General features: G+C 26.9%; 1 protein-coding gene across 1 annotated transcript in view; it reads left to right on the top strand.

The window, feature by feature from the left end:
* Positions 1-19,735, top strand: part of fid (class I SAM-dependent methyltransferase fire dancer) — a 118,810-nt gene that overhangs the window by 94,875 nt on the left and 4,200 nt on the right. Inside the window, exon 3 of the mRNA XM_075289479.1 lies at positions 16,620-17,030. Coding sequence (XP_075145594.1) covers positions 16,620-17,030 — 411 coding nt within the window. The remainder of the gene's footprint in view (positions 1-16,619; positions 17,031-19,735) is intronic.

The following is a 19,735-nucleotide window of genomic DNA, read 5'->3' on the forward strand; positions in this document are numbered from 1 at the left end:
TTTCAGTTCTATAGGAAATTTTAAGAAAATTTCATTTCAATAGGAAATTTGTTCAAATTCCCATTCTATAGAAAATTTTGTCAAATTTCATTTCTGTAGGAAATTTTGTCAAAATTTCTATAGCAAAAACTTCGTTTCTTTAGGATATTTTTTCAAAATTTCATTTTCGTCAGGATATTTTGTCAAAATTTTATTTCTTAGAAAATTTTATCAAAATTTCATTGTTATATGATAATTTGTCTAAATTAATTTTCTAAATGTTAAAAAAATATCATTTCTGTCGGAAATGTTGTCAAAATTTCATTTAAATAGGACATTTTCTAAAATTTCTTTCTACAGGAAATTTTGACAAAATTTCATTTCTATACGAAATTTTATGACAATTTAATTATTATTAGTGATTTTGTTAAAATTTCATTTTTATATTAATTATTTTTTAAAAAATCATTTCTATACGAAATTTTATCAAAATTTCATTTCTATGGGAAATTTTAACAAAATTCAATGCCTATAGAACATTTTAACAAAACTTAGTATCTATAGGAAATTTCAAGAACATTTCTTTCTATAGGAAATTTTGGTCAAAATGTCATTTCTTTGAAATGTTAATTTTTGTTTAGTATTTTTTTTTTCAAGGATTACTTTTGACTTTAAAACATTACATATGAGCCATTTTCCCTTTGTATTTGAGTCCTCTTATTTCGAATACCCTAGGTATATCAACTTCACTTAGTTTTTTAGTTCTTTGCGAAATAAAACCAATTAGTACGAATTTCTTTTTTTTCCACTTGTGCATTTCTGATCTCTTTATACATTGTTTTGGTAGCATAAAAAGCTAGATAAAATAGGATAAAAAGAATCCCCTGGGAGTTTTTGTTTTGTTTTTCCCAAAACAATGCTATACACTTTCAGAGTTATTGTTGTAATTAACAAACGTAAGAACACCTCAGGATGTTGCTTTTTCGCATAACAAAAGATTAGGAAGAACTAACAACACCAATATAGACTACATACTCAAGACCATCCCAATGAAAGTTAATCCATGAAACAGCCAGCCAGCCAAAGTTAGTAACGAACCGTAACGAAGCAACTGCAGTTGCTGAATGATGTTCCTAAGTTTCTTCATAATCCTAGTTGCATGTTTGGGACGGAGTTATTAGGAAAAGTTACATGTGTTTTTCATTGCTTTAACCTGTGGTGGAGATGTTGTGGGAGGAAGCAGCAATGGAAGGCATGTGTTTAGGTAATTTTCGAAGTTGCACATAAGCTAAAACTGCAAAATACCACAGATAAGAGTAGAATAATATTTTTGGTACAATTTTCTATTGAAATGAAGATTTGAACAAAATTTCCTATAGAAATGAAATTTGGACAAAATTTCCTATAGAAATGAAATTATGACAACATTTTCTAAAGAAATACAATTTTGACAAAATTTCCTATAGATATAAAATTTTGATAAAATTTTCTGTAGAAATACAATTTTGACAAAATTTCCTATAGAAAATGAAATTTGGACAAAAAAATATGTAATTTTGAAAACATTTTCTAAAGAAATAAATCATCCTATAGAAATGAAATTTTGACAAAATTTCCTATAGAAATGAAATTTTACCAAAATTTCCTATAGAAATGAAATTTAGACAAAATTTCATATAGAAATGACATTTTGACAAAATTTCATATAGAAATAAATTTTGGACAAAATTTCTTATAGAAATAAAATTTGGACAAAATTTCCAAAAGAAATTAAATTTTTGACAAAATTTCCTATAGAAATGAAATTTTGACAAAATTTCCTATAGAAATGACATTTTGACAAAATTTCCTATAGAAATGAAATGTTGACAAAATTTCCTATAGAAATGAAATTTTGACAATATTTCCTATAGGAACAAAATTTTGACAAAATTTCATATAGAAATTGAAATTTGGACAAAATTTCCTATAGAAATGAAATTATGACAAAATTTTTTAAAGAAATAAAATGTTGACAAAATTTCCTATAGAAATGAAATTTTGACAAAATTTCCTATAAAAATGAAATTTTAAGAAAATTTCCTATAGAAATGAAATTTTGACAAAATTTCCTATAGAAATGAAATTTTGACAAAATTTCATATAGAAATAAATTTTGGAAAAAATTTCCTATAGAAATGAAATTTGGACAAAATTTCCTATACAAATAAAATTGTAGTAAAATTTCCTATAGAAATGCAATTTGGACAAAATTTCCTATAGAAATGAAATTTTGGCAAAATTTCCTATAGAAATGAAATTTTATCAAAAATTTCCTATAGAAATGAAATTTCAACAAAATTTCCTATTGAAATGAAATTTTGACAAAATTTCATATAGAAATAAATTTTGGACAAAATTTCCTATAGAAATGAAATTTGGACAAAATTTCCTATACAAATAAAATTGTAGTAAAATTTCCTATAGAAATGAAATTTCGACAAAATTTCCTATAGAAATGAAATTTTGATAAAATTTCCTATAGAAATGAAACAAACATTTCCTATAGAAATGAAATTTTGACAAAATTTTCTATAGAAATGAAATTTTGACAAAATTTCCTATAGAAATGAAATTTTGACAATATTTCCTATAGAAATGAAATTTTGACAAAATTTTCTGTAGAAATGAAATTTTGACAAAATTTCCTATAGAAATGAAATTTTGACAATATTTTCTATAGAAACGAAATTTTTGACAAAATTTCTTATAGAAATTAAATTTTGACAAAATTTCATATAGAAATAAATTTTGGACAAAATTTCATATAGAAATGAAATTTGGACAAAATTTCCCAAAGAAATTAAATTTTGAAAACATTTTCTAAAGAAATAAAATTTTGACAAAATTTTCCTATAGAAATGAAATTTTAACAAAATTTCTTATCGAAATGAAATTTTGACAAAATTTCCTATAGAAATGAAATGTTGACAAAATTTCCTATAGAAATGAAATTTTGACAAAATTTCCTATAGAAATGAAATTTTGACAATATTTCCTATAGAAACGAAATTTTGACAAAACTTCCTTTAGAAATGAAATTTTGACAAAATTTCCTATAGAAATTTTGACAAAACTTCCTATAGAAATGAAATTTTGACAAAATTTCCTATAAAAATGAAATTACGATAAAATTTTCTAACGAAATAAAATTTTGACAAAATTTTCTGTAGAAATAAAATTTTGACAAAATTTCCTATAGAAATGAAATTACGACAAAATTTTCTAAAGAAATAAAATTTTGACAAAATTTTCTGTAGAAATAAAATTTTGACAAAATTTCCTATAGAAATGAAATTTTGACAATATTTCCTATAGAAACGAAATTTTGACAAAATTTCCTATAGAAATGAAATTTTGAAAAAATTTCTTACAGAAATGAAATTTTGACACAATTTCATATAGAAATAAATTTTGGACAAAATTTCTTATAGAAATAAAATTTGGACAAAATTTCCTAGAGAAATTTAATTGTGACAAAATTTCCTAAAGAAATGAAATTTTGACAAAATTTCCCATAGAAATGAAATTTTAACAAAATTTCCTATAGAAATGAAATTTTGACAAAATTTCATATAGAAATAAATATTGGACAAAATTTCTGATAGAAATAAAATTTGGACAAAATTTCCTATTGAAACGAAATTTTGACAAAATTTCCTATAGAAATGAAATTTTGACAAAACTTCCTATAGAAATGAAATTTTAACAAAATTTCCTATAGAAATGAAATTTTGACAATATTTCCTATAGAAAGGAAATTGTGACAAAATTTCCTATAGAAATAAAATTTTGACAAAATTTCCTATAGAAATGAAATTTTGACAAAATTTCATATAGAAATAAATTTTGGACAAAATTTCTTATAGAAATAAAATTTGGACAAAATTTCCTAAAGAAATTAAATTTTGAATAAATTTCCTAAAGAAATGAAGTTTTGACAAAATTTGCTATAGCAATGAAATTTTGACAAAATTTTCTGTAGAAATAAAATTTTGAGAAAAAATTCTGTAGAAATAAAATTTTGACAAAATCTTCTGTAGAAATAACATTTTGACAAAAATAAAAATAAAATTTTGACAAAATTTCGTATAGAAATAAATTTTGGACAAAATTTCCTATAGAAATGAAATTTTGAAAACATTTTCTAAAGAAATAAAATTTTGACAAAATTTTCCATAAAAATAAAATTTTGACAAAATTTCGTATAGAAATGATCTTTTGACAAAATTTTATATAGAAATAAATTTTGGACAAAATTTCCTATGGAAATGAAATTTGGACAAAATTTCCTATAGAAATTTGAACAAAATTTCCAATAGAAATAAGATTTTAACAAATTTTCCTATAGAAATGTAATGTTGACAAAATTTTCTATAGAAGTGAAATTTTATCAAAAATTTCCTATGGAAATGAAATTTTCACAAAATTTTCTAAAGAAATAAAATTTTGAGAAAAATTTCTGCAGAAATAAAATTTTGAAAAATAATTTCTGTAGAAATAAAATTTTGACAAAATTTCCTATAGAAATGACATTTTGACAAAATTTCCTATAGAAATGAAATGTTAACAAAATTTGCTATAGAAATTTAATTTTGACAAAATTTTCTGTAGAAATAAAATTTTGAAAAAAAAATTCTGTAGAAATAAAACTTTGACAAAATCTTCTGTAGAAATAAAATTTTGACAAATTTTTTGTAGGAATAAAATTATGACAAAAATTTTTATATAGAAATTGAAATTTAGACCAAATTTCCTATAGAAATGAAACTAGGACAAAATTTCCTAAGCAATGAAATTTTAACAAAATTTCCTATAGGAATTAAATTTGGACAAAATTTTCTATTTAAATAAAATTTGTACATAATTTTCTTTACAAACGAAATTTTGATAAAATTTCTAATAGCAATAAAATTTTGATCAAATTTCGCATAGAAATTAAATTGTGAGAAATTTGGACACAATTTCCAATAAAACTGAAATTTGGATACAATTTCCTATAGAACTAAATTTTGACAAAATTCCTCTAGCAATGAAATATTAGCAAAATATCCTATAGAAATGAGATTTTGACGAAATTTTCTATAGAAATGAAATTTGAATAAAATTTGCTATAGAAATGAAATTTATACAAAATTTCCTATGGAAATGAAATATGGACAAAATTTCTAATATAAATGAATTTTAAAGGCAAAAACTCACTTTTGAAAATTTCGTTTGATAATTGAATTGTATCATTTTTCTCATAGAAATTTAAATCTGACAAAATGTTTTTTGAAGAGACATTATGTTCAACTCGCCAATATATGTACATTTGATAAACAGTGTAGATTGTATAAAAATCTATCTTGGTATTATTACTAGGACATGTCTGTAATGCTGTAATGTCCTGTGGGTATAGTCAAGTATTCTTCAAAAAGACTATGGATGTTTGTCTAAGTATTTGCTATCAAACACATAGACCGCAACTTCATCTATGGTCACATACACTAGCATAGTCATTTTTCATCAGATATGTGACAGGTACATCTATTAAAATCGTGCTTAAAGCGACCACATTTCATTTGTAGAAGGCCAGAAGGAGGATGATGTTCTAACATTGTTAAATCTAGGCAAGAGTTTTCTAGGTAGTCCGTCCATCCTTGGTGCAGCAAACGTTAAGTACTCAAGTGATGAATCTAGGATTTTGCAATGGATGAATGCACTTAAAAAGCCATGGAATAGAGCCTCTATGTATAGCTCAACTACCATTAACAACAAACTAACTGTTCGTCCTGTTTTCCATGGAATGTTGGTGGTGAGATGAGTTCGGAAGAAGAACCAATTCTATTTCAAATGCATCCTGTTGTTCACCACGGTATCGTTATCATTTCTCTACCCAGATGCTTCCTCCATCTGGCTGTCATTGCATGATGTCTACTTGCCAGGTAAGCTGGTTGTATACCATTTTGGTTTTGTGTAGAAAAAGACGAGGAAATTAAACGCCTTTTAGCATAGTCAAGAGTTCCGTTGTTAATCATGTACTTTATTGCACTTTAATGTGATGAATGTTGCTGGTCTGGTGTGGTTTGATGGAACCATGTGAACAGAACTGCAAAAGGGAGTAGGCATCAATTGTGGTAATGGGTACAAACTATTTTCCTAATGGAGACAAGTTATTACCTATCAGGTAAAGCACAATAGTAGTGATAATAATTGGAGACATGATTTCTTATCAAATGCGTGGGAAAGAAAACATTGTTTTTACAAACCTTCCTATAGAAATTGAAATTCTGAAAAAAAATCCTATAAAACTAAAATGTTAAACAAAATTTCGAATAGAAATGAAATTTGGATACAAATTCCTAAAAAACCTAAAATTTGGATACAGTTTCCTATGGAAATTATATATGCACAAAACTTCCTCGAGAAATTGAAATTTTGACAAAATTTCTTATAAAAATAAATTTGAACAAAATTTCCTATAGAAATCAAATTTGGACAAAATGTCCTATAGAAATGAATTTTGGACAAAATTTCTTATGGCAATGAAATTTGGCTAAAATTTCCTATAGAAATTTAAATTTGGACAAAATTTCCAGTAGAAACGAAATTTTTACAAAATTTCCTTTAGAAATGAAATTTTCATAAAATTTCCTACAGAAATTAAATTTTGACAAAATAGAATCGAATTTTTGACAAAATGTCCTAAAAAATGAAATTTTGACAAAATTTCCTTTAGAAATGAATTTTTCACAAAATTTCCTATAGGAATTAAATTTTGACGCAATTTCTTACAGAAATGAAATTTCGAGAAAATTGCCTATAACAATGAAAATTTCACAAAATTTCCTATAGAAATGAAATTTTGACAAAATTTCCTATAGAAATTAAATTTAAGCACAACTTCCTATATAAATGAAATTTTGGCAAAATATGAGATTTTGGCAAAATTTCCTATAGATATGAAATTTCGACAAAATTTCCTACAGAAATGAAAATTTGCCAAAATTTCCTACAGAAATGAAAATTTGACAAAATTTCTTATAGAAATGGAATTTCGACAAAATTACCTATAACAATGAAAATTTAACCAAATATCCTATAGATATGAAATTTTGCTAACATTTCCTATAGAAATGAAATTTTACCAAAATTTCCTATAGAAATTCAATTATGAAAAAATTATCAATAGAAATGAAATTTTGACAAAATTTCCTTTAGAAATGAAATTTTCACAAAATTTCCTATAGAAATTAAATTTTGACGCAATTTCTTATAGAAATGAAATTTCGACAAAATTGCCTATAACAATGAAAATTTCACAAAATTTCGTATAGAAATGAAATTTTGACAAAATTTTCTATAGAAATGAAATTTGAACAAAATGTCCTACAGAAATAAATTTTGGACAAAAGTTCTTATTGAAATGAAATTCGGCCAAAATTTCCAATAGAAATTGAAATTTGGACAAAATATACAGTAGAAATGAAATTTTGACAAAATTTCCTTTAGAAATTAACTTTTGACAAAATTTCCTTTAGAAATTAAATTTTCACAAAATTTCCTATAGAAAAAAAATTTTGACAAAATAAAAATGAAATATTGACAAAATGTCCTAAAGAAATGAAATTTTGACAAAATTTCTTATCAAAAAAAAATTACAAAATAGAAATGAAATTTTGACAAAATTTCTTATCAAAAAAATTTTTTTTGACAAAATAGAAATGAAATTTTGACAAAATTTTCTATAGAAAAGAAATTTTACCAAAACCTCCTATAAAAAAGAAATTTTACCAAAATCTCCTATAGAAATTAAATTTTTCCAAAATTTCCTATAGAAATTAAATTGTGACAAAATTAAATCGAAATTTTGACAAAATTTCCTTTAGAAGTGCAATTTTCACAAAATTTCCTATAGAAAAGAAATTTACCAAAATCTACTTTAGAAATGAAATTTTACCAAAATTTCATATAAAAATTAAATTTTGACAAAATAGAATCGAAATTTTGACAAAATTTCCTATAGATATGAAATTTTAACAAAATTTCTTATAGAACTGAAATTTTGACAAAATGTCTTATAGAACTGAAATGTTGACAAAATTTCCTACAGAAATGAAAATTTGACAAAATTTCTTATAGAAATGAAATTTCGACAAAATTACATATTACAATGAATATTTAAAAAATTTCCTATAGAAATGAAATTTTGGCAAAATTTCCTATAAAAATGGAATTTTGACAAAATTTCCTATAGAAATGAAATTTTGACAAAATTTCCGACAGAAATGAAAATTTGACAAAATTTCTTATAGGAATGAAATTTCGACAAAATTTCTTATAGAAATGAAATGTTAACAAAATTTCCTACAGAAATTAAATTTTCGACAAAATTTCCTACAGAAATGAAATATTGACACAATAGAAATGAAATTTTGACAAAATTTCTTATCAAAAAAAATGTTTGACAAAATAGAAATTAAATTTTGACAAAATTTCTTATCAAAAAAAAATTGACAAAATAGAAATGAAATTTTGACAAAATTTCCTATAGAAAAGAAATTTTACCAAAATCTCCTATAAAAAGGGAAAAATTTAACCAAAATCTCCTATAAAAATGAAATTTTTCCAAAATTTCCTATAGAAATTAAATTTTGACAAAATAGAATCAAAATTTTGACAAAATGTCTTAAAGAAATGAAATTTTGACAAAATTTCCTTTAGAAATGCAATTTTCACAAACTTTCCGATAGAAAAGAAATTTTACCAAAATCTTCTTTAAAAATGAAATTTTACCAAAATTTCCTATAAAAATTAAATTTTGACAAAATAGAATCGAAATTTTGACAATATTTCCTATAGAAATTAAATTGTCGACAAAGTTTCCTATAGAAATGAAATGTTGACAAAATTTCCTATAGAAATTAAATTGTCGATAAAATTTCCTATCGAAATGAAATTTTGACAAAATTTCCTATAGAAATGAAATTTTGGCAAAATTTCCTATAGAAATGAAATTTTGACAAAATTTCCGACAGAAATGAAAATTTGACAAAATTTCTTATAGGAATGGAATTTCGACAAAATTTCGTATGGAAATGAAATTTTAACAAAATTTCCTACAGAAATGAAATTTTAACAAAATTTCCTATAGAAATTAAATTTTAACAAAATTTCCTATAGAAATGAAATTTTAACAAATTTTCCTATAGAAATGAAATTTTGAGAAAATTCCATACAGAAATCAAATTTTGAAAAAAAATTCACATGTAATGGAATTTTGAGAAAATTTCATATAGAAATAAAATTTGACAAAATTTTGAAAAAATTCCCTACAGAAATGAAAATTTGACAAAATATCTTATAGAAATGAAATTTCCCCAAAATTTCGTATAGAAATGAAATTTTAACAAAATTTCCTATATTTCATGTAGAAATCAAATTTTGAAAAAAAATACATGTAATGAAATTTCGACAAAATTCGTATAGAAATAAGGATTTTGGTATTGATTCCGAGCCAAAGATGATTATAGAAATGAAATGTTAACAAAATTTCCTACAGAAATTAAATTTTCGACAAAATTTCCTACAGAAATGAAATATTGACACAATAGAAATGAAATTTTGACAAAATTTCTTATCAAAAAAAATGTTTGACAAAATAGAAATTAAATTTTGACAAAATTTCTTATCAAAAAAAAATTGACAAAATAGAAATGAAATTTTGACAAAATTTCCTATAGAAAAGAAATTTTACCAAAATCTCCTATAAAAAGGGAAAAATTTAACCAAAATCTCCTATAAAAATGAAATTTTTCCAAAATTTCCTATAGAAATTAAATTTTGACAAAATAGAATCAAAATTTTGACAAAATGTCTTAAAGAAATGAAATTTTGACAAAATTTCCTTTAGAAATGCAATTTTCACAAACTTTCCGATAGAAAAGAAATTTTACCAAAATCTTCTTTAAAAATGAAATTTTACCAAAATTTCCTATAAAAATTAAATTTTGACAAAATAGAATCGAAATTTTGACAATATTTCCTATAGAAATTAAATTGTCGACAAAGTTTCCTATAGAAATGAAATGTTGACAAAATTTCCTATAGAAATTAAATTGTCGATAAAATTTCCTATCGAAATGAAATTTTGACAAAATTTCCTATAGAAATGAAATTTTGGCAAAATTTCCTATAGAAATGAAATTTTGACAAAATTTCCGACAGAAATGAAAATTTGACAAAATTTCTTATAGGAATGGAATTTCGACAAAATTTCGTATGGAAATGAAATTTTAACAAAATTTCCTACAGAAATGAAATTTTAACAAAATTTCCTATAGAAATTAAATTTTAACAAAATTTCCTATAGAAATGAAATTTTAACAAATTTTCCTATAGAAATGAAATTTTGAGAAAATTCCATACAGAAATCAAATTTTGAAAAAAAATTCACATGTAATGGAATTTTGAGAAAATTTCATATAGAAATAAAATTTGACAAAATTTTGAAAAAATTCCCTACAGAAATGAAAATTTGACAAAATATCTTATAGAAATGAAATTTCCCCAAAATTTCGTATAGAAATGAAATTTTAACAAAATTTCCTATATTTCATGTAGAAATCAAATTTTGAAAAAAAATACATGTAATGAAATTTCGACAAAATTCGTATAGAAATAAGGATTTTGGTATTGATTCCGAGCCAAAGATGCGGCTTCTTTAAAATAAATCAATTTTTTAGCAACCTATCTGGCATTAAATCTTCGACCAATAAAATTAAAATTAGGATACAGATCTCATTTATCAAATTTTCATTCTCTTTTCGCGGTTTATTAATAAAGGTATTCACGTACAAACACATTCCAGTTTAGAAATCCAAATTATAACGAATACTTCAAAGTAAAAAATGTTTTCTTATTTCCAAAACAAAAAAAAAACTGTATACCAAAGACGCTAAATCGTCAAAATAAGTCTTAGCTTATATTTGAAGCGTTTTCATCTTAAATATAAAGTTTCAATATTTCAGTTAATTTACGAACAATTTCTTTAAATCAAAAATGTGTTTCTTTACTTTAAGGAACATAAGCCTTAGTTCAAAGACATGGGACTTTAACGGAGGGACGCAAATTTACAAAATTTTTGTCCTACTCGTATATTTAATGAAAAAAAAAATTTTTTTGAAGCAAAGATTAAAATGAAGTATATAAAGTTTAATTAAAAGTTAATTATTTTAAAGAAATTTGTCCTCAATATATTATCCTAATATTTAGGTTGCGTAATCTTCAATATCACGTAAATATTCTTGAAATTTTGAAGAAAAAAATCCTTTAGAAATGTTGGCAAAATATCCTACAGAGATGAAAATTTGACAAAATTTCTTATAAATTTCGACAAAGTTGCCTATAACAATGAAAATTTAACAAAATTTCCTATAGAACTGAAATTTTGATAAACTTTTCTATAGAAATGAAATCTTAACAAAATTTCTTGTAGAAATTACATTTTGACAAGTTAATTAAATCAAACGTTTCTATAAATTTTATTTATTTATATTCTATTCTAGCAAATAAATCTTTTTATATGTGGGAGTTAATGAAGCAGATAAAATGGCATATGAACTCTAATACATGATGTATTATGACTCCCTCTCTCTCTTCATCTCTCTCTCTCTTTTATATGAATATAATGCTTCTGTATAATGGCTTCTATAGATGTGCCAAGTATCTAATTACAGTTTAAAAATCAATTGAATACAACTCCCACGTACAGCATTAGCACACTTACACACACTCTCTTATAAATCTTATAGAGAAAATCTATACTCACCCTCTCTTTAAGAATATCATCCTTTGAAATGCCTCTATTGGCCTTATTCACGTATCTGATATCAATGTATGTGCCTTCTACAGCTTCAGAAAAAAGGCCAATTGGTTTTTAGTTTTTTTTTAGAAATTCACCCACCTACTTCAATATAAGATTTTTTTTAAGGAAATCCGGAAAAGACTCTCTAAAAGCTGTCAACTACATAAATAAATATCAAAGTGCATTAGAAAGTTGGGTCATATCCAACTACACATACTTTGTCAAATTGAGTGTGACTATCTGGAGAGGTTTGATATTCGAAGGCCTTTTTCTTTAAGAAACAGTGAGACTTTTTTTATATTAGACTGATATGATTGCGGGCTATTGCTTTTTTGAAGGACTTTTGGAAAGGTGACGATGAAGATGAAGAGAGACCAGTTTTTTCGTAAACCATTTCACTCGACCGTGTTAATTTTTTTAAGTATATTTTCAATGGTTTGTAGTAGGAATATTGCAGGCCTTTGTCATTGCTTCTTCATCAATTAACAAACTTTACCAAAATATTCTCAAGACTTTATATCCTGAGATTCTTGTATGGGATGGTCATGCAGCTCATGGCCACATATTCATATAGTGGACATTTTTCCATAGCACAAAAGTACAAATACAAAAATCTCACAAACGGAAACGCATAGCCCGAAGATAAATGCAATATTCTCCCAGCCATCTTCTGGAAGTCTTAAGGGTATGTAATACAAAAACATTTTAGGGCTGCATGCAAACGACAACAAGCCTAAATAGCATGAATTGGCAATCTTAACGAAAGATCAAAAGCAATGCTGATATGTAGATATGGACATGTAGGCCATAAAAGAGTAAAAGTTTCTTATATTCCTTAGGCACATTTCTTTTCGGTCCTCTATTTAACAAAGCAAAAAAAATAGAACCTTGCGATTTGAGTAAGAAGGCATATACGGCATTTGACTGAAAAAATATTGACCTAATACGAAAATATTGCCATCATAAAGCAACTTACACAACATTTAGGGTAAATTTCTTTACAATAAATAAATTTTTTGATCAAAATTTGGTTTTGAATTTTGACTGCAAATTACTTGTACGTACTACAATTTTCCAGGAAAACATATTTGCCTTATGAACTGCCACATATAAAAAGATTTATAAATTTTTTCAAAATTTAATTTCTTCAGGAAATTTTGTCAAAATTTCAATTCTATAGGTAATTTTCTCGGAAAACATATTAGGAAATCGCCTCAATTAGAGATACAAAATACAACCCATTGAAAAAATCCCTGAAGGTTGCTGCTTCCTGATACATCCCTTTGTTAAGGCATTACCATTAGATGAATAATGCACTGGAACTTAATATCATTCGCTGGGAACAATGAAAATGGGTCCCATGAAAATTAGCCCCAAAAACCTAAATTAAGTAGGACCCTAAACCCCAAAAATATATGGAAAACTACAATACTATTTTTTGAGGAGTAACTTTATTTTATTTTATTGGGGCCACATTTTCACTTTGAAAATAAACCCCAAATATATGAAAATAAAGCCCAAATTTCCTCTTTGCGGTTAGTTTTCAAGTGGATCGCATTCTGGGATTTGACAATGATGGGAACTATACACACATTTGTTGTTCTGAATAGCACCAAATTTGGTGCTTGAGTGGCCGAAGGCCGACCCGGGATTTTAGACTTCTCCCTAGGGACAGTGTCCAAAGTGGCTAACGCTAACTTAGTTTCTTCTCATATTGATTCCATCATTTAGGGTTAATTTTCACGCGAGCTTTTAAATCAAACACAGAAAATGAGCCCTAATTTTATTTTGGGGTCCATTTTCATGGGGCTCATCTTTATTATGAAGCGTCGACCCACATATGTGGCCCTATTTCATTTGAGTTTTGAGGTTAATTTTCCTGGGGCTCATTTTCATGCCGCCCAACAAACTCTCCCGAAAATCTCTCAACGAGATGGAGCAGCAGAGCAGTATTCACGAAATATGAATGCCTGGCCAAAGCAGCATATCAGGAAGCAGTATCTTCGGTGAATTCTTCGAAGGACCTATTATCTTAGGTTGTATTTCTTAGCTCAAAATGGGGCGATTTCTTAGTCTCTGGATAATATAAAGGGAATACTTCTTCATAACGCAATGCCACCACGGTTGCCACTCGAGCCAAAATTGGGGGGAAGATTTTACCCAAAAACTACCAAACAAAAAATTTTATTTCTATAGAAAATTTTCTCAAAACTTATTTCTATAGAAAATTTTGTTAAAATTTTATTTCTATAGAAAATTTTATCAAAATTTTATTTCTATAGAAAATTTTGTCAAAATTTTATTTCTATGGAAAGTTTAATCAAAATTTTGTTTCTATAGAAAATTTTATTTCTAAAGAAAATTTTTTCAACATTTTATTTCTATAGAAAATTTTGTCAACATTTTATTTCTATAGAAAATTTTCTCAAAATTTTATTTCTATAGAAAATGTTATCAAAATTTTGTTTCTATAGAAAATTTTATTTCTAAAGAAAATTTTTTCAAAATTTTATTTCTAAAGAAAATTTTGTCAACATTTTAATTCTAAAGAAAATTTTGTTAAAAATTTATTTCTATAGAAATTTTTCTCAAAATTTTATTTCTATAGAAAATTTTACCAAAATTTTATTTCTAACGAAATTTTTGTCAAAACTTTATTTCTATAAAAAATTTTATCAAAATTTTATTTCTATAGATATTTTTTTTTTAATTTTATTTCTATAGAAAATTTTTTGAAAATTTTATTTCTATAGAAAATATTTAAAAAATTTTATTTCTATTGAAAATTTTGTCAAAATTTTATTTCTATAGAAAATTTTGCTAAAATTTTATTTCTATCGAAATATTTATCAAAATTTTATTTCTATCAAAAATTTTATTTCTATAGCAAATTTTGCGAAAATTTTATTTCTATAGACAATTTTATCAAAATTTTATTGCTATAGAAAATTTTATCAAAATTTTATCTCTATAGAAAATTTTGTCAAAATTTTATTTCTATACAAAATTTTGCCAAAATTTTATTTCTATAGAAAATTTTGTCAAAATTTTATTTCTATAGAAAATGTAGTCAAAATTTTATTTTTATAGAAAATTTTGTGAAATTTGATTTCTATAGAAAATTTTTTAAAAATTTTATTTCTATAGAAAATTTTGTCAAAATTTTATTTCAATAGAAAAATTTGCTAAAATTTTATTTCTATCGAAAATTTTATCAACATTTTATTTCTATCAAAAATTTTATTTCTATAGAAAATTTTGTCAAAATTTTATTTATATAGAAACTTTAATCAAAATTTTATTTCTATAGACATTTTTGTCAAAATTTTATTTCTATAAAAAATTTGTCAAAATTTTATTTCTATAGAAAAATTTGCCAAAATTTTATTTCTATAGAAAATTTTGCCAAAATTTTATTTTTATAGAAAATTTTGCCAAAATTTTATTTCTAAAGAAAATTTTGTCAAAATTTTATTTCTATAGAAATTTTTGTCAAAACTTTATTTCTATAGAAAATTTTGTCAAAATTTTATTTCTATAGAATTTTTTTTTTTAAATTTTATTTCTATAGAAAATTTTTTGAAAATTTTATTTCTTTAGACAATTTTATCAAAATTTTGTTGCTATAGAAAATTTTATCAAAATTTTATCTCTATAGAAAATTTTGTCAAAATTTTATTTCTATAGAAACTTTTATCAAAACTTTATTTCTATAAAAACTTTTGTCGCAATTTTGTCAAAATTTTATTTCTATAGAAAATTTTGTCAAAATTTTATTTCTATAGACAATTTTATCAAAATTTGATTGCTATAGAAAATTTTATCAAAATTTTATCTCTATAGAAAATTTTGTCAAAATTTTATTTCTATAGAAAATTTTGTTTATTTCTATAGAAAATGTAGTCAAAATTTTATTTCTATAGCAAAATTTGCTAAAATTTTATTTCTATAGAAAATGTTATCAAAATTTTATTTCTATCAAAAATTTTATTTCTATAGAAAATTTTGTCAAAATTTTATTTCTATAGAAAATGTTGCTAAAATTTTATTTCTATAGAAAATTTTGCTAAAATTTTATTTCTATCGAAAATTTTATCAAAATTTTATTTCTATCAAAAATTTTATTTCTATAGAAAATTTTGCCAAAATTTTATTTCTAAAGAAAATTTTGCCAAAATTTTATTTCTTTGGAAAATTTTGCCAAAATTTTATGTCTATAGAAAATTTTATCAAAATTTTATTTCTATAGAAACTTTTGTCAAAATTTTATTTCTATAGAAAATTTTATTAAAATTTTATTTCTATAGACATTTTTGTCAAAATTTTATTTCTATCAAAAATTTTATTTCTATAGAAAATTTTGTCAAAATTTTATTTCTATAGAAAATTTTGCTAAATTTTTATTTCTATAGAAAATTTTGCTAAAATTTTATTTCTGTAAAAAATTTTGCCAAATTTTTATTTCTAAAGAAAATTTTGTCAAAATTTTATTTCTATAGAAAATTTTGTCAAACTTTTATTCCTATAGAAAATTTTGTCAAAATTTTATTTCTATAGAAAATTTTGTCAAAATTTTATTTCTATAGAAAATTTTGTCAAAATTTTATTTCTATAGAAAATTTTGCCAAAATTTTTTTTCTATAGATAATTTGGTCAAAATTTTATTTCTATATAAATATTTCTTCATTTTATTTTTTTTTTTCAATCTCACTATATTAAAACTTCTCATCGTTTTACATTTTCTCTCTTCCAGGTGGCTCTTTGTGATAATCTTGAATTGCCATTTCGTGATGAATCCTTCGATGCAGTTCTCTCCATTGCTGTGGTCCATCATTTTGCCACCACCGAACGGCGGGTGAATGCCCTCAGAGAATTGGCTCGTATACTGAGAATTGGTGGTCGTGTTGTGATTACAGTATGGGCTCTGGAACAACGACATCGCCGATTTGAATCGCAGGATGTTCTTATACCATGGCAACCACCAAAAAATCGCAATTTTAATTATTCCGATGAGGAAGATGATGAAGACTTTTTACCACCCTACCATGCCTATACGGAAGATTCAACGAATTCAAGTCGATCAGCTGGAGATGGTGATAGTTCCAGCTTATCCTCATCGTCACCGGGTGAATCGTGTTATAGTTTTGTGCGGCGAGCAATACAGGTAAGATTAAGTGAACGATAAATTTAATTGTCATTGACAGCAATTGCAGTGAGCTCCATTTGAAATAACAAATCAAAAAACGTTCTTTTCTGCTTGAGTTCCAAATGAATACCAACCTTAGTCCAGGGGGGGGAGAACACTAAATTGAAACATTGACCCTTCAAAAAGAACCCCAAAAACCATCACCAACATAAAATGCTTTATTTGACGGTGGGAGCTTGATGTTTCGCTCCCCCATTCTCGGTTTGAGCTTTAGATTTTCTCAGTTCAATTCCATTTGTATTCTATCCTTTACCTTCAGTTAATTTCCTTTTAGGGTTTCTCTTAATGCTGAATATCCGGACACCCAGCACATTCATCCGAATTCCGAGTAAACGTTGATTATTCCTTTGCATTCCAATATGGTTCCAGATATCATAGTATGGTCTGCATTGCCCTCCGGCTATCCGTGAATTTATACACGTGTTGTTTTAGAACCATTTAGCACGGATTAGAATCTGGATGTCTGATTCCATTTATCTTACGTCCTTTCTCTCCATATATTCAATTTCAACGCCTCGCTTTAGCACTGTATCTTCAAAATCATTTCACAAGCATTTCCGTGGGACCCGATGGAAAATTCTTAGGTTGCAATTCCTCTCCCTCGACGACGTAAAATTCTTAGGTTGCACTTCCTCTCCCTCGACGACGTAAAATTCTTAGTTTGTACTTCATCTCCCTCGCCGACCACCCGATGGAAAATTCTTAGGTTGCACTTTCTCTCCCTCGACGACGGGAAAATCTTAGGTTGCACTTCCTCTCTCTCTCTCTCGCCGATCACCAGACATCGGCCCCATTTCGAGCTGAGCGCTCTTCTCCATAGGGTCCAACATAATGCTTACAGATATCAGTTACTGTAAAGAAGAGCAGTATGCTCGAAATGGGACCAGCCCTCTCTTTCAATTAAGTCTCCTGTCTGAAGTTACACCTAAGTTCTTAACAATATCGGATACTGGAATGATCTTTCCTAACAATCTTCGAAATATTGGTCTATCAATATCCTTTTGGTGAACAGTGCATAGTTTGTTTGCAGTCCAAGCCAAGTTCTTAACAATATCGGATACTGGAATGATCTTTCCTAACAAACTTCGAAATACTGGTCTATCAATATCCTTTTGGTGAACAGAGCATAGTTTGTTTGCAGTCCAAGCCAGTTGGGTCAGGCCCCGAATCAACCGACATGTTGGGTTCTGAAAGCCGGACAGTAAGATATGTGGGATTCAAAAGTGTCCTTCTCCTTTAGTGCAACTCTAGTCATGACTTTCGTCCTTCCTTCTTCATTGTTCGCCGGGCTTCCATTCAGGCTCCCAGGTTATCTGACGTTCTTTCTCTTCACATATTCAATTTCAACGCCTCCATGGCGGCATCGCTTTAGCACTGTATCTATAGTGTGAAAGCATATCCGCGGGAGCCGAAATTTTTAGGTTGCACTTCCTCTCCCTCGCCGACCACCAAACATCGGCCTCATTTCGAGCTTACCGCTCTTCTCCATAATGCTACAGATATCAGCTACTGTAATGAAGAGGAGTATGCTCGAAATGGGACCAGCCCTCTCCTTCAATTTCCGATTTCCTGTCTAATGTTACACCATGCATACACAAGGTCGTGGGTTCGATTCCTGCTTCGACCGAACACCAAAAAGTTTTTCAGCGGTGGATTATCCCACCTAGTAATGCTGGTGACATTTCTGAGGGTTTCAAAACTTCTCTAAGTGGTTTCACTGCAATGTGGAACTTCGTTCGGACTCGGCTATAAAAAGGAGGTCCCTTGTCATTGAGCTTAACATGGAATCGGGCAGCACTCAGTGATAAGAGAGAAGTTCACCAATGTGGTATCACAATGGACTGAATAGTCTTAGTGAGCCAGAAACCGTTTCACACGATATGGTGTCCTCTCTTCTTAAGTGTTCGCCGGGCTTCCATTCAAGGTCCTAGGTTATCTGACGTCCTTTCTCTTCACATATTCAATTTCACCGCCTTCATGGCGGCCTTGCTTTAGCACTGTATCTATAGTATCATTTCACAAGCATGTCCGCGGGAACCGAAATTCTTAGGTTGCACTTCCTCTCCCTCGCCGACCACCAAACATCGGCTCCATTTCGAGCTTACCGCTCTTCTCCATAATGCTTACAGATATCAGCTACTGTAATGAAGAGGAGTATGCTCGAAATGGGGCCAGCCCTCTCCTTCAATTTCCGATTTCCTGTCTAATGTTACACCCAAGTTCTTAACATTATCAGATTTAGGGAGCCACCGTGGTGCAATGGTTAGCATGCCCGCCTTGCATACACAAGGTCGTGGGTTCGATTCCTGCAAAGTCTTTTTCCCCTATTGTGCAATTCTAGCTGCCCGATGATGACTTTCGTCCCACCATCCTAAGTGTTCTCCGGGCTTCCATTCACGCTTCTGGGTCACATACCTTCCGTAGGACTCTTTCTCTGTCTTCCCGTTAGCATTCGCCCCTTGCAGGTTTCCTATATCTTCCTTCGGACTCTCTCTGTTCTCATTTTAGCTTTCGCGCCCTGCAGAGGTTTTATAAGATCGTCTGCGTATTTATATCTCTTGTTCAGAGAACTTACTTAAGTGACCTCTATTTTCGACCCACATGTAATGCTCCAGTATACAAAAGATGCGTGGACTCAAAATGGATCTGAACGCTATGTGGAT

The sequence above is a fragment of the Haematobia irritans genome, chromosome 1 (genome assembly GCF_050003625.1).
Source record: "Haematobia irritans isolate KBUSLIRL chromosome 1, ASM5000362v1, whole genome shotgun sequence".
NCBI classification, from domain to species: Eukaryota; Metazoa; Arthropoda; class Insecta; order Diptera; family Muscidae; genus Haematobia; species Haematobia irritans.